Here is a 15,550-nt window from a genome sequence, read left to right on the forward strand (position 1 = left end):
AGTGAAGATAAAATATTCTTGATGTGTTGTGTAAAACTAGGTATATTGATTAGTGATAATTTTTCAAAAGCCCTATTTTCAAAAGTGACAGGCACCTGCGAGACAGATTTCTAAATATACTTAGGCACCTAAAGATTCAGATAGGTGCCTAGTTGAATTTTCAAAAGGACCTACGTGCCTAACCCACACTTATGCTGCTAAATTCCTAAGTTCCTTTTGTAAATGGGACTTAGGCTCCTAAGTCAATTAGGCATTTTTCATAATTTTACCCTACATTTCTTTGTACAATCAATATTGAATATTTCATTCAGAATGACTTAAATGACATTTCACACCAGCAAAAAGTTCATGTTTCTATGATTAACATGTTTTTTCCCTTAGACAAATAAAACTATGATCAAGAATTAAAGATTACCAGTTTAACACAACACTAGAGGCTTTATCATCAAAATCTGAATCATTCATGAATTTAAACTTCTTCCACAGTACATTGCTACTGTACTAATTAATGTCACGATAACTAGAGGAGGCAAAAGTCCTGTAAATCTGATTAAACTATATAAAAAAATCCTCAGGACTACCCTTGTTTATAATATGTTGCTAATACAAAATATTCCAACTCCTGAAAAACTTCTTTAGATGTCCATTATGCTCCCAAATCACAAATTACTGTTCCAAAGAGCATTCAAAGCCTTTAGACATCTCCATAATTGGCTCAGAAATAGCATGATGCAAGAAAGGCTACCAGACCTTGTTCCTCATATGGATTTTGTTAATAGTTCCCATGAACACTAAAACTGAAAGGTTCTCAAGAATGAGGAAAACATGTTACTAGCTGCTGTTCCCTAAGTCTCATTTGAACAAACAATGGCAAAACTAACACACAGACTCTTAGTCTGAATACGCAACCATAAATAGTTTGTGACATGTCCACCTTTTACTACAGAGTCTCAAATAATAAATTCAGGGCTTCACCAGGAAAAGTTTTAACAAATTCATTATATTTTTAAAATACGTAGGCTTGTAAGAATTAGATTTTGATCAGTAAATGTTAATAAACATCAATTCTTCCATACACACACAAACAGACAAAAGTATATTTCCATCGGTAATAATTGAAATGTACAGATAGGCAAAGTAAGGAAAATGCTGCTTGAGAATTTAGAGTCAAAATCCAGGAATTAGGCTTGTTAGAAACTGACTAGAGAATGAATAGTAAAAAGGTATGATTTGTTGATTTAAGGACATTTACTTTGTATATTTTGACATATGAGCATTGGATGCTTGGCATGTGTATTCTGTTGATTAATTGCTAATAAATGCAGATTAATGGTATTATTGTGTGAAGGCTCTTTCATTGGAAAAAGGTGCTGCTAACCCATAGAGGGTCACTGGACCCAGGGAAAGGGGAGGGGCCCTAAATTGTGCGGGTAACAATATGATGTTGATAATTTGTGTTTTAACATTTTATAAAGCTTTAACTTTTTGAATCTCAACATCTACTATCATTAAAGAGTTGTCTTCACAGTTGCATAAAATTATGGCAAGGTCAAATTTAAATAAATACAAATCTAAAAAAATTCTTAAAAATAAACTAATATTATTCATCAAAATTATACAAAATAAATATTGAATTCTGCCAAGCCTAAAAATATATATCTCCAAGTTATCAACTTGTTTGTCCTGAACTCTAGTAATAGTATTAGTGCTTTTATGGCATAAGGATATCAAAAGTATAGCCGATATGTCATTTCTAGTGATTCAAGTAATACATGATTTAAAATACATGGAAGAGTTAATAAACTCTCAGAAATTGCTAGGTAACAGAGTTCTGACCTCAGTATTGCTTCACAGTCAATGAGAGTTTGTTTACATGATTTAAAACTTCCATCTTTTGTTTTCTTGGTTTAGTGAACTGCCATTCCATAGCCTGGTGTAGGAATTGTGGCTATAGAATGCAGAGGGGGAGCAGAAGTTGTCTCAGTGGGAGGCCAAGGTAGTTCATATCACCCACAAGATGACAGAGTATGGGATTGGTGGTGTGGACACGGTGAAGATGAGTAGCCCAAGGTATTATAAATAAAGTATCCCCTTTGTGTGTCAGTGTTAAAATAAACGGACCTAGCTACTTGTTTTGCCTTTCTGCAGCACCTTCCCTCGAGCTCAAGAATGTAAGCCTTCGTCAAATGTCAAAAGCCAGAAGCAGGCTATTTTTGGTTCTTTAACATTTTCTATTGCTTTTCTGGGAATGATTGGACCTGCCAGTCAACATTCTGTCCCCCATGATGGAATCAGTGACCAACCATTGAATTCAGCGTCTTCACCAGTCACAGCTTCTGGAAAAACTGGAAGACATCATCAAAATGATGACATACAATTCCATACTATTCTCTTTCTCCCCAGTCTCCTGTTGATCTTGGTCAGCTTGAGAGAGGGGAGAGAGAGAGAATTGCTGATTCCCCAACCAGCAATCCATAACCCCCACAGCATGAATCTCAGTTTTATGACCCTTTCAGAACTCCAGCCCCACAGCAGCACATGAGTGTTATGGAGCTATAGAACCTGCCAAGTGGGCAGGAGTAGATGACATTTTTGCACTGCAAGAAGATTCTGTAGACCTGCATAGAAATGAAGGAGGAGTTTGCTGAACTGAGCTGGCAACATTTTGCAATTTCCAAGACATTCCATATCTACACCATGCTAGTGCAAAAGCTCAGACTAGGATGGCTACCGCCCTGACCACTGGTAGGATACCATAATTAAATCCTTTAAGTTATTGATTTAGAACCAGATGCAGCTCAGTGTCTCTCAGGGGCTGTCATTCATGAAAAGATGGCATCAACTTCCATATAGAGTGGTGAGGACAAGAACTGAAGGAAAAAGAGGGCTTAATAGCACTAATGAGAGTTCATAAATAACTATTTAGCAAAAAAGGAACCATGCTAACCAAACAAATTTTTACTTAAGGTATTGGGCCCAAGACTGGGGTTCCTTCTCTGCCAGACTGCAATGATAAGACTTTATTATGTCAGTATGGTATTGTATATAGATGCTTACTGAAACAGAGTATTGTGAATGTTTCTTTATGGATTACCTAGGAAATTTTTGAGATTATCCAAGAAAAGTTTTCTTCTGGAGTGAACTGTGCTCCTTAAAAATGACAGCTGATAAAGGAACATGGTTATAAGAGAAAAATAAAGAATGCCATTTGTTCAGTGACATATTAGGATATGGAAATAAATCAGAGATGCGTAAGACTCTTGTGGATCAGATGCTACAGCAGCTAGTAATTTGGAAGGAACTAAACAGTTTGCAGAAGCCAATTTGATAATGTCTGGCTGAGGTGGACATTAGTTACAAATTTTTCTAATAAAGTCACAAATGAAAACTGAAGTGTCACTAACCAACTAAAATATGAGATTATACCACGCCCAGAGAATGTATGTTATTAGAATTAATGTCTGAAGTCTACAGATAGGCCAAATATAAGAGAACCAAAGAAAGGAATACGATACCATATATATTATGAGCTTTCTATCTTCTGAGTGTAAGTATATGAAATCTAGTTTCATTCTTTATTACACATTCTGTTTAGAAACCCTGAGAATAACTATACATTGATTTTTAAAGATAATACTAACAGGAGCTAATTTGTTTCAGTGTTAGCTATATAGTTATGCTTTTGTATCTAGAATCTTCAAACGTTTTGATTGAGGGAAGTCTGCAGGATTTACTTTATAATTCCTTCACAAATTATCATTTGCGGTTTGCTATACATTATATGATAGGAAATGTTTTTCATTTTGTATATATCAAATTTGAAAAGCCATGTAAAAAAATAGCCCTGATGCTATGGAATTATAAACTTGTAATCAAGTCAGAAAGAAGTCTGATTATTTGCATGAAAGTGATATATGGACTAAAACAACATAAGCAAGGCAAGTGCATTGAAATGCAAGTAGGAAGAAAAAGGAAAATGTTATATAAAAATGTGGCAGATATTTTCATAGGGTTTGGTGGGGGGTTTTGTTTTGTTTTGTTTTGTTTTAAAGTAAATTTTAGGATGTGCCAAATACCTAGAATGCCTCATTCATATGGTTAGCAAAGACGAAAGCTGCAGGAAATTGAGTTAGGATCATGGCAAGCTGGCTAATATGACTAGTTTTCTGGCAATCTGAATAAACATAAATGCTGAGCACTAGTGATTGAGAAATGTTAAAAGGTTAAGAGGTTAGGGCTGGATCAGCACCTCAAGTTTTGGTTGTTATTTGAAGTTACAGAAACCACTCCAGTCTGAAAAACTGGGTTGGAAATTTAGTGAAAACAGGTTCTCTGTGAGATTTCCAGTTCTTCAGTATCTACGGTCTGATCCAACGCTGTCTTGCTTATGGGCTAGGTCATAGGCCAGGATTTAGGCTGTATATCATGTCAGTCCAACAGCAGGTGGTCTCCTCATTACCAGCATCTGCTTAAGAGCTGTCCTGAATATGGATGCTTTCCTGAATTAAGGCCTTAGATACTGGAATCAAAGTAACAAAAATAATCCATAAAACATCTATGGATCAGAGTTAAGGTTCTGTGTTGTGATTAAATTTTCATTTTTTGTACTTAAGAATAATGTGTTTATCTGTATAATAAGATTCCGGGATTGTCACCTGTCTGTGTGTCACTCTGAAACTTAGAATGTCTGATGATTCAGTAAAAAGCCATAGAAACAGCAACAAACATGGTTGAGAGCTCTTTTTGTTCAGAATATCACCAGGTTCAACCATCACTGGGATCCAGGGTCTGTTACAGTCCAATTTTAAAGTTCTCAGCCATTTTTGACTTACAAATTATACCTGTGTGACAGCCAGGCACGCATATATGATATGCCAAGAGCCCTAGATCATTGTGATATTAGTGGCAATTCAACCAATTGCCACCCTTACTCTACAGATAATTTGCATGCAACACTTTAATTGTTTTTATGAGGGAGACTGCACAGATGGTGGATTACTTGGCCCAACTGCCACACCCATGTAACAGCATGGGCTTTCAGCTACTAATATTTATTAAATGGTAAGTGTAAAAATTATTACATCCTTAACAATTGACTTCATTTTGCTTTTAACAGTATAGGCTTTGTGATCAGTCAGAGCACTGTGTTCACTTAGAAATCTTAACTGTTTTTTTAAATGAAAGTTGGCTGTTTTAGCTTTTTTTTGTTTTGGGAATATATATCAGAAATGGCTGCTTTATGCAGCTCAGGATCTGATATAAACATTTCTTCCAAGACATAACCACTCATCTTATCATAGGGATGTAGACTTTATTTTGCATGTCTGCCAAGCTAGCTTCAGAACCAGGTTTGTACCTCTGCTGCACTATTCATCAACTTAGATGTTCCATTTCTCTCCCTGTATACAATCAACACCCTGTGCCCCCAACTATTTTACCAAGAATTGTTAGCGCAATGTTGGTATATTTGATTCAAAGTAGACACTTGAAAGCTGGGTGAAATCATTTTATTAATTCAAACAAAAAACTACAAATATGTTTTATCAGCAGGCAACAAATGTCAAATTAAAGCCTTCTGGTTGTGGTACAAGCTCTCTCATATGTTAAATTGACTATGAAGAAAAGTCGTGTGAGAGCTTTGGGTATCATTTTCTGTTTTATTACTTCTCATTCCAAATGATCAGATTATAAATGAAAAATTCGTAGATATAGTTCCCATATGCTGAACTTCATTTAATAACTGAGATTTGCCTTAAAACTACTATGCAATAAGAGGCAGTGGCTTTAATTAATTAAAGAATGTACCAAATATCCAATTGGTATTTCAAAATCCATAAAAATAGGTTCATGACCTACTCTGAATAATGAAATATCCTCTTCAGTAAAATAAGTTGCCAGTTTGACATCATTTGAAGAGAATTAGATTTTATTGACCTTGGCCTATAGTATATGGATAGATCTGTTATGAATCAACAGTTTCTTACTTGTAGAGTGTGTGCTGGGCCATTTTCTTCAGTTCAGTATCATAGCTTGCTAAATAATACTGAGATGCTAGACTGTGCATACAGCCTGAGACTTTCTCTCTCTTAATTTCACAGTAATTATTTTATACATGTTTCTAAGACAACCATTCTTCTAATAAACTGGGTGCCATTATATTATTTTTAAAAAAAAAAACACCACATCAATTCCCTCAAGAAAAAAAACCTCCTATTCCCTCTCACAATTAACAGCAGACAATTTTCTAGAGCACACAGCTGGATACACTTCAGAACCAACTTTGTAGGTGATAGAGATAAGTCTTACATTGCATTATAAAAGTGGAAAACCCTCGCTCACCCTGATCTCCAGCAGTAGTGAATTCAAAGCTGAGAACCTTGCAGTGAGAGTATGAAATCCACTCCTGTGCTGAGGGTTAGCATGCCGAGTACGTACTGCTTAAATCCCATCTAAGCCATACAGAAGTGACGCGGGAGGAGGGGCAGGGTGTTCATGCAGTCATGCTCCCCAGATTTCTGCCAGGGTTTGCTGGCCTCACTTGGTCACATGGTGCGGCTGGACTGCCTCCCTGCACAGCAGCAGCCGTAGCCAACAAGCTGCACCCCATGGGGAGAGACAGGAGCGTCAGCTGGGAGCTGTAGGGAAGGGCTGCTGCTTTCCAGGAGGAAAGACTGAGGGTAAGGAGGGACCTGCTTGGGGAGAGGTCTGATTTGAGCTGTTCCAGGGGCAGCCGAACCTTTAAATTGTGATCCCCACTATTAGCAGGTCATCTGTGAAGCCATATTTTGAAGTCTTAGGTAGTACAAAAGACTTGTGCTGGCCCTCTATGTGGGTGAATTTCCTCCCAGAGTATGCTGCCAGCAGCCCTCACAAGTTTGAACACAAGTTCCATCAATTTCAGCCTCCCAGATACCCTCTACAGCAGCTGTGTTTGACAGTGAGATGTTGTCTCTTAAATAGCTAGCCATTAGCCCATTAAACTTTCAAGACAAAGAACAGAATGTTGAGATGGCCCTGCCATGGGGTGTATGTACCCCACACTGGCCCGGCAACCAAAGTGTTAATATAGGCACTGCCAGCCACTGCTGATTGGAAGCCCCACAGCAGCTGGGAGGATCAAAGGGATGGGAAGCAGAGGAGTGAGCAGGCTGGAGAAAGGGGCTCCTGACAGTAAGCTATAAAGAGCTGCCCAGAGGCAACAGCTCAAGAGGGGATGAACTGACCAATAGGCTGGCAAGGCTGCAGAGACCCAGGGGAAGGTAGGAAGAAGCTCAGGGCACTGTCAGAGTTGAAGACCCCTGACACTGCTTACCTCAATCAAGGGGCCTGAGCTGGAACTTAGTGGAGTGAGTGGGCTTGGGTTCCCCTACCAATACTCCGATGGACTTGGGAGTGGAGAAAGGGTTTTTCAGATTACTGGACATCAGGTATAGACTGAGAGCCCCACTGGGCTATGTGAGCCCAGGGGCTGTGCCATGCTTCGCCAGAGAGTGGGTCTGCTGCACCACCCCAATGTTTGATAGATAGCCACTAAAAGGTGCAGAACATTGATGTTATATACTTACATAATTATGCCCTTTAAAAGTTGGGCAACTGCATAATGAACCAGATGTAGTTTGCAGACGGCTTCTGCAGGAAGTCCCTAGTGGAACAGCACAGTTTTCCACCTCCATGATGTGAGAGAAAGAAGGCCTTTGGAAGTAAGGGATGGCCTTATTGTCTGATCAGAGAACTTGATGGTTAAAAAGTGACAAGCACATTTGCTATACCCTTGATGTTCTGACCCAAGCAGCATAAACTGTATCCAGCTTTGTGACTCAGTCTGGAGACTATCTGAGAAAACGTCATCTTAGTCATGGTGAACATGAGATCTTGGTCTAATGTTTTAGAAATGTTATCTGCGCTAATACTGATATCCTTTAAGGTGGGATGAACGTGAATAATTCAGATACTAAGTTTAACAACTACTCAATAAGTTAACAATGGAAGCCAGTAAACCTACAATATGGCCTGGATGGCACCAGGATACCCACATTGTCTTTGTCCTAGGCCAATGCTTACATAGCATGTGATTGCACCAAAAATATTTGGTGGGGAGGAAAGCAGGGAGCATTCATGCATTTGAGGTCAGATGCAAGGGGGCTGCCTCTCCTCCCTGGCCTAAATTCATGTTATAACCAGGAGCCTACTGGGCCAAGGTGGGCCAGTACAGGCCAGATTTTGATTGTATATAAACATTTCAGAAAATGGATTCTTTTGCTCTGCATTTGTTGAGGATTGCTATTACATTAGCATTTCTGAGCCAGAGTTTAGAGGTGCAGTTTCACGGAGTCTTATCCTTTTGTGAAAAAAGTAATCAGGTGGGATCAATGAGACAGGCAGTAGATGTTTGCAACCTGCTCTCTGTATTGGGCTGGTGTCTTCTGACAGAGTCTTCTCATCCAATCATAGCCAAAATAGGGAGAAGAAGGGAGTTCCTAAAGTGCTTGTAGTACTTGCTTGTAGTACTTGCTCTCAGGAGCAATTATTTTTGCTCTGCTTCCAAAGCCTCAAGAACAGCAACTGTGTTCCGTTATCTTTGCTACCAGGCCAGGACTGGAGCCCACAGAGGGACTTACTTTCACAGCAGGATGCCTGTGTAATATAGCACTAGTAATGGGGTAAGAGACTTTTTTTGGCAAGGGATATCTAAGGTGAGATAAGGTGATGTGCTATGCTGACCTTGGTACACTGCAGTACTGGACCAGGAGGAAGAGAGAAGAGGGAGACCTGGCTAAAAATTCAGTTACTTTCACTTACTCCACTTTCTCTTTCTTCCCAGAATAAGTCCATGTCATATAGTTTACAAGTTATAATCTAATCCACAATTATGTGCATATTGCTAATTATCAGAGGGCTTATTTTCTTGGAGGTCATTTGCACAAAGTAAATTGGTATTTAGTGTTGTTTTTTTTTAAATACCAGTGTCTTTAGAGGTTAAATGCATAGATACTGGCACAAAATAGAAGCATAATTAAACAAGATAAAAGTGAATTTCTAAAATATAAGGTCAAGAATTCGACACTAATCAAGTTATTAGGAATATGAGATTGTTTCTGTTTTAGGATTTCTTCATCATAAAACAGCTATAAATCAAGAAGAGCGACTCATGTTTGAAAATCTCTAAAATGATGTACTGTAAATGCAAGCTATAAATTCTACTTTAGTTTGCTGAACCTCAAAAATATCTTGTGTGCTATTTGGTGCCAGAGCGTATGTCTACACTGCAAAGAAAATCTCGGAGGCTCAGGTCAATTGACTTGGGTTTTGCGGGGCTCGGGCTGTGGGGCTAAAAATAGCAGTGTGAACATTCCCATTCACACTGGAGCTTGGGTTCTGCCACCCTCCCCCTACACTGGGTTTCACAGCCCAAGCAGCAACATCTACACTGGTATTTTTAGCACTGCAGCCTGAACCCAAGTCAATTGATCCAGATTCTGAGACTCAGTGCTGCGGGTTTTTCCTTTGCAGTGTAGACACCCAAAGAGTCATGTTAGCAAACTTAATTTAATCAAATACTATTTTAGACTATTTAATATGGACTTGAATGATTTTTGTAAAATGTTTAGTTTGTCTCCACATGTAGGTTCTATTCACATAGACCATACATCTATTTTTCTCAGCACCAGTCTATGATGTATACACAGATCTCCCTGCAGGGGCATTCTGGCCAAACTAGATTATTTTAACAGCGTCCCAGTTTAGTGATACTGTGTTACTTCAAATGCTGTCCTCTACAAGTTTGCTTCGCCTCAGGGTTAACTGCTAGACACTTGCTCACTGAAATCAAGAAATTTGATCCTGCTCTTAACAGGAGGGACTAGGAATTGAACCATGCTTTCTCAAGTGCAGTAATCTCAGCACTTCAAACCACCAGTGTTTGGGTACTATGACAACTCAGATTCTAATAGTTATGAATGCATTTAAACACTTGCCTCCTTAAGTGTCCGTGGAATGGTAACAGTATTTATCTTATCAGGAAGACCATGGGACACACATGATCATTGAAAAGAAAAGAATCTCACTAAAGGATGCAACTCTAGGTTTTCAGAAGAGTAACTTTAAAGATTACAGTATATCTATTGCATACATTCTTTAGTTATGTGCATTTCTTTATTTGCTATGTATTTAAGTTGTTTGGGGTGGGGAGGGGGAATTCGGTGTCCAAATTCCTTGGGTGACTTTGAAAATCTCAGTCCTACTTTATTTTTTGTACTTTTGAGAAATTAGCAATGTAAAAAGTTTGTGTGAAAAAGAAAATCATTATTCCTGTCACATGTTGAATAGAGGAAGGAGTTCCTAATACTTAGATTCTATTACTTTGAAAGCATTTTATGAGCACTAACTAAACAATCCCTGCAAACCCAGTGAAATTGAAACATTTTTTATTTCTATTTTATACATAGTGAAAGTGAGGCACCAAAGTTGTCCTCTGAGAAGTGACTATAAAACTATAAAACTGGCATGGCGGGGGGGAGGGGGTCCCACAGTGGTTGCATCTCAGTGATTTCATTTTCCTATCACATCTGCTCAGTTTACAAGTAAAAATATGTTTTTCCCTCCACTTATGGCCAGCTCTACCAACATAACCTGGGTTCAGACTGTTGAGTTGGATTCTTTCTAGCTTATGAATCATCAGTAGTTTATTAAAAAAAACCCACAACAACAACATGTTGCAGGCCAAAATCTGTCCTAACTTATACTGCTGCAGCTATAACCTGTTTTAGTTTCAATGGAATTGAACAGGTGTATTAAATGAGGGCAGAATTGTCCTTCAATGTGGATCTTAGCGATCAATTTTATTGATGGTGCATGAGCGAGGATAGAATCCAGCTCACACTCCCTAGCCTGTACTAACTGTTTAAAGTAACAAAAACTTCTTTTGTCATATTCAGAGTTTATCCTAGCTATTCTGGAAGAGGTTTCAAAGGGAGGTTGTGGAATCCCCATCATTGGAGGTTTTTAAGAACAGGTTGCACAAACACCTGTCAGATATGGACTAGATTTACTTGGTCCTGCTTCAGTGCAGGGGGGCTGGAATTGATGACCTCTTGAGGTTCCTTCCAGCCCTACATTTCTATGATTCTATATCTATTCTGTATAACACAAAAAATCAAATTCTAGTTAGCAAGGAATTCCATGTTGGCTGTGTAACAGATCGTTACATAGCCACTTCTGAAAGTAGAACTGCAGTGCAGTGGTCTAATTTACAGAAATATTTAATCTCTCACTTAGTTTAACAGGAGCTCTGGGTGCTCATCATCTCTGAGAAATCAGAATTTACTAAACGAGCTCCAAGCCTGAGAGAGATTCTTTTTTCAGAGACAGGATAAGAATATAGGAATTTAGGGTGAGATTTTTCAAGAGGCTAAATGGTTTAGGAGTACAATTCCCTTTGATCTTATTGGGATTTGTGCTCCCAAGTTACTGAGATGTTTTTGAAAATGCCACCTTCTAGTAAATTACAAAGTTTATAGCCACTGGCTCAGTGAATTCTAAAATGCGATCTGTTTTCTCATACTTAATAACTTACAGCAGGTTTCTCATTATGGAATGTCACCATATGCAAACTGCTGTTAAAAGAACAAACTGCATCTGAGATAATTGTATGTAAAATTACATTAGCAGGGTTTGTCATTTACCCCTCTATGCAAAATAAAACAAATATTTTAAAAATGATAAGCCTGTAGCAAAATGCTTCAGGAAACTATCTGAATAAAGATATTTATTGTCTTTTGTCTAAAATAGTTAAAGGTAGAGCTCTGGCTATCTAAAAATGACTGGTTTGACATTAGAACTTCTCTTATTATAAACATGCTAGCAAATTATAACTTTAACAGTTAATTCTTAGATTTATTTTTGATAAATATTATATCATCTGAATGAGAGCTCCTCTAACCCCTGGAAATATCATTACCTTTTCAAGTTCTTTCAGTATCTCAGTAACAAGAGGTGGAAAGATTGGAACTATATATTTTTGTAATTAATTTCCTTAAGATAATGTTAGAAACATCAGAATCTTTAAAATATAGATGAATTTCAAGGTGAGCCTGCTAGCAGATGTTATTAATGGCATATGATTTATTGTGACATGAAATCTGATCTGAAACTCATATTATTAGCTGAGCTTTTTATAAATTAAAATTTCCAACTGCTGAAAATATGCAGAAGAGCCACTGATAAACCTGCTTCACCTTCAGAATCCAGAAAACCTGCATTTGATAAGTGTCCGATAGCTCCACCAATATGTCTTTATGACCCACTGTATTCTCTTCATTATATAATTCTTGGGAGTGAAAAATATATGAGCTTTATGAAGAGGAGCTGTTATAACCATGGTGGGCAACCTGTGGCCTGCATGCGGCCCATCAGGGTAATCTGATTGCGGACCGCAAGACATTTTGCTGACATTGACCGTCTGCAGGCACGGTCCCCCGCAGCTCCCAGTGGCTGCGGTTCACTGTTCGCGCCCAGTGAGAGCTGCGGGAAGTGGCGGATGGTCAACATCAGCAAAATGTCTCGCGGCCTGCAATCAGATTACCCTGATGGGCCGCAGGTTGCCCACGTCTGTGTTTTAACATGGGTGTTTATTTCGGAATTTATTGTAATATATTAAACCCTGCATCATGATAGATCCTCACAGAGGCTGAGGGGTACTGAGTGTGTAAGAAGCCTCCTGGTGTATGGCTTGTGACAACCTCAGTCCCTGTGGTTGGGGGAGCACAGTGTTTTCGGCCACACTACAGTGGTTAATGGCCCCACTCACACCACTCTGTTCTGGTCCACAAAGCAGGACAGCCATACTACAGAGAGCAGATCCACTATCCTATAGACATGGCAGCCTGTGTAACTCTAATCCATTAGGGCAGCTTGCTTACCTGAGGCACAATTGCTCCAAGATCTCCTTATGGAGCATAGCAGCTCCACATAGCCCCCAGTCAGGCCGGTGGGTAAATGTCACAATTTGGCCCAGAGAGAGAATATATTCATAAATATATAAATAAATATGTGCGGTATAAAGCAACAGAGGGTCCTGTGGCACCTTTAAGACTAACAGAAGTATTGGGAGCATAAGCTTTCGTGGGTAAGAACCTCACTTCTTCAGATGCAAGTCCAGTATGTGCAGTATATATTCCTATATACTGTATTGATTTCTTTTCCTCTCTTGTGCCTTTAAATGTTACTTAAGACTTATGAAAGGTTGCTGTTCCCCATCATTGTTGATCTGATAAATTACCCTAATATGAGAGACAAACAAGCATTGCATTATGGATTTTATATACCCAGTAAGCCGTTGATTGAGGAAAGATGTATTTAGAGTATATATTAATACATTTTACATTTCCAAAAAAGCTTTGGAACAGCAGTCCATATCAAACTCAAAAAGGAACATGTGTATATACGCAAAGTTTCAGTTCGCACATTTTAGACATTTCCCAAGCTTCTTAATGATAAGACGTATATATTTATAAAACAGCATTCAGTTGCCCTTCCTCACAAAGAGTATATATGGAAGAGCCCCTTGTCAACATACCAGTGTGTATGCAGGAACGAAAGATAAGGATCCCCAGCTGCAGCTGTCTAATAAGTGCTCTGCAGTTCCTAATGGCAAAGTGTCAACTCAGGGATCCTCAGATACCACAGTGCATCATCTCTATCATGCTAATCTTAAGAGTCAATCATTTTGCATGTGAGAACGGTTTATTTATAATGCTGCTCACTTCAACTGAGATACCAGACATCACTGACTTTAATCGGAGTAATCTGGAACCAGATATTTAAAGTAAGATGCAGTGACATTCTGTCTTGTAACAATAATCAATATTTTGAAGGAAAATGCAGAATTTACCTCCTCATGTAACATACATCTTACTCATTCACTTGCAAATATTGTTTGTGTTCTTACCTACTGTTGAACTTCTCTGGATGTTTTTCTCGCATGATGTGGAATCTGTGGGCAATTGAAGCATCCTAACAGGAAAAAAGATATGTGTAAATCTATCACTATGGGTAAAACTGCAAAATATAAAATCGAAATCGTAACCAAGGCACATAAACCACAAGATGTTTTGTGCACTATCATTATACAAGAGCAGTACCCTGATAATTTTGAAATCTCAGATATACAGTATTCTAACAAGCAGCTATATCTCCAGATCATTCCCCTACTACACATTTTACAGTCTGTTACGTCTTTTTACATGAATGGAATGTGATAGTTATTTTTGCTGAAAGTATCTCTAACTTCTTGTGCAGCATACAGGCATTTGTTTTCAGTGAAGGTTTACTATCCACATCATTGTTTTTGCTGGATTACAGAATAAATAAAGTAGGATGGAAGACCCACTAAGGTAACTTCGCCTGTATACAGCCTGAGCATTTGTATAGGGCCATTCAATAGTCTTGTATACAAGTTCTATGTGGTCTAGGTCAAGATCTGGCTACCCAATATTATATACACATTTTAAAAAAAAAGTGGATTCAGTATAGGAGAACAACCACCATTGCCGTTTCAAAATGACTGCATGCTCAATCTCTAAATCAGATCCCTACTTAGAGCACCTCCAGAGCACAGGCATTCCCAGCCTTTAGATACACGTGTCCTATTACCTCATAGTCACCTGGGAAGAAATGTGTAGGGGTTTATATTTTTTATATTCTATCATATATATTACTAATACACACAGATTTGGTAACATTAACTTATGAAGATGACATAAAGCACCTTAAGATCACGGATTAAAAACAACAAATAAGAGGTAAGCTTTATACACAATGTGATGAACTGGAAATATCTCTATTGATTCTTTTATATGGTGCAGGTGTGATTCAGGCACCTCTTTGTGCCAAGAGGGACAGGTGTATAAAAGGTTTATAGGGATCCCCAGTGCCTGGTGTTTACCTACTAGTACACCAAAGAATGTCATGTAAAATTTCTAATGAAAGCCCATGTCATCCTGGTTATCATAATCATTGTGAGATGTACATGCGGATAATATGTAAGAAGATAGGGGTGTATACTGGAAATTATGTTCTTAAGGTCTTGTAGTTAAAGGCAACTCACTCAAAGCTAGCGTTCCTTGAGAAAAGTGTCTCTCTGGAGAAGTTTATCTCCCTAGCTTACTATTATGTGTCTTACAATAGAATCATAGAATATCAGGGTTGGAAGGGACCTCAGGAGGTCATCTAGTCCAACCCGCTGCTCAAAGCAGGACCAATTCCCAACTAAATCATCCCAGCCAGGGCTTTGTCAAGCCTGACCTTAAAAACCTCTAAGGAAGGAGATTCTACCACCTCTCTAGGTAACCCATTCCAGTACTTCACCACCCTCCTAGTGAAAAAGTTTTTCCTAATATCCAACCTAAACCTCCCCGACTGCAACTTGAGACCATTACTCCTTGTTGTGTCATCTGCTACCACTGAGAACAGTCTAGATCCATCCTCTTTGGAACCCCCTTTCAGGTAGTTGAAAGCAGCTATCAAATCCCCCCTCATTCTTCTCTTCTGCAGA

The 15,550-nt window shown here is 38.6% G+C and overlaps 1 protein-coding gene across 6 annotated transcripts in view; it reads right to left on the reverse strand.

Annotated features, from left to right (window-relative positions):
- Nucleotides 1–15,550, reverse strand: part of DGKB (diacylglycerol kinase beta) — a 525,201-nt gene that overhangs the window by 165,044 nt on the left and 344,607 nt on the right. For all 6 annotated transcript variants that reach the window (XM_065583181.1, XM_065583182.1, XM_042856642.2 and 3 more), the window contains one exon: nt 13,946–14,010. In XM_065583181.1, coding sequence (XP_065439253.1) covers nt 13,946–14,010 — 65 coding nt within the window. The remainder of the gene's footprint in view (nt 1–13,945; nt 14,011–15,550) is intronic.

This window comes from Chrysemys picta, chromosome 2, assembly GCF_011386835.1.
Source record: "Chrysemys picta bellii isolate R12L10 chromosome 2, ASM1138683v2, whole genome shotgun sequence".
NCBI classification, from domain to species: domain Eukaryota; kingdom Metazoa; phylum Chordata; order Testudines; family Emydidae; genus Chrysemys; species Chrysemys picta.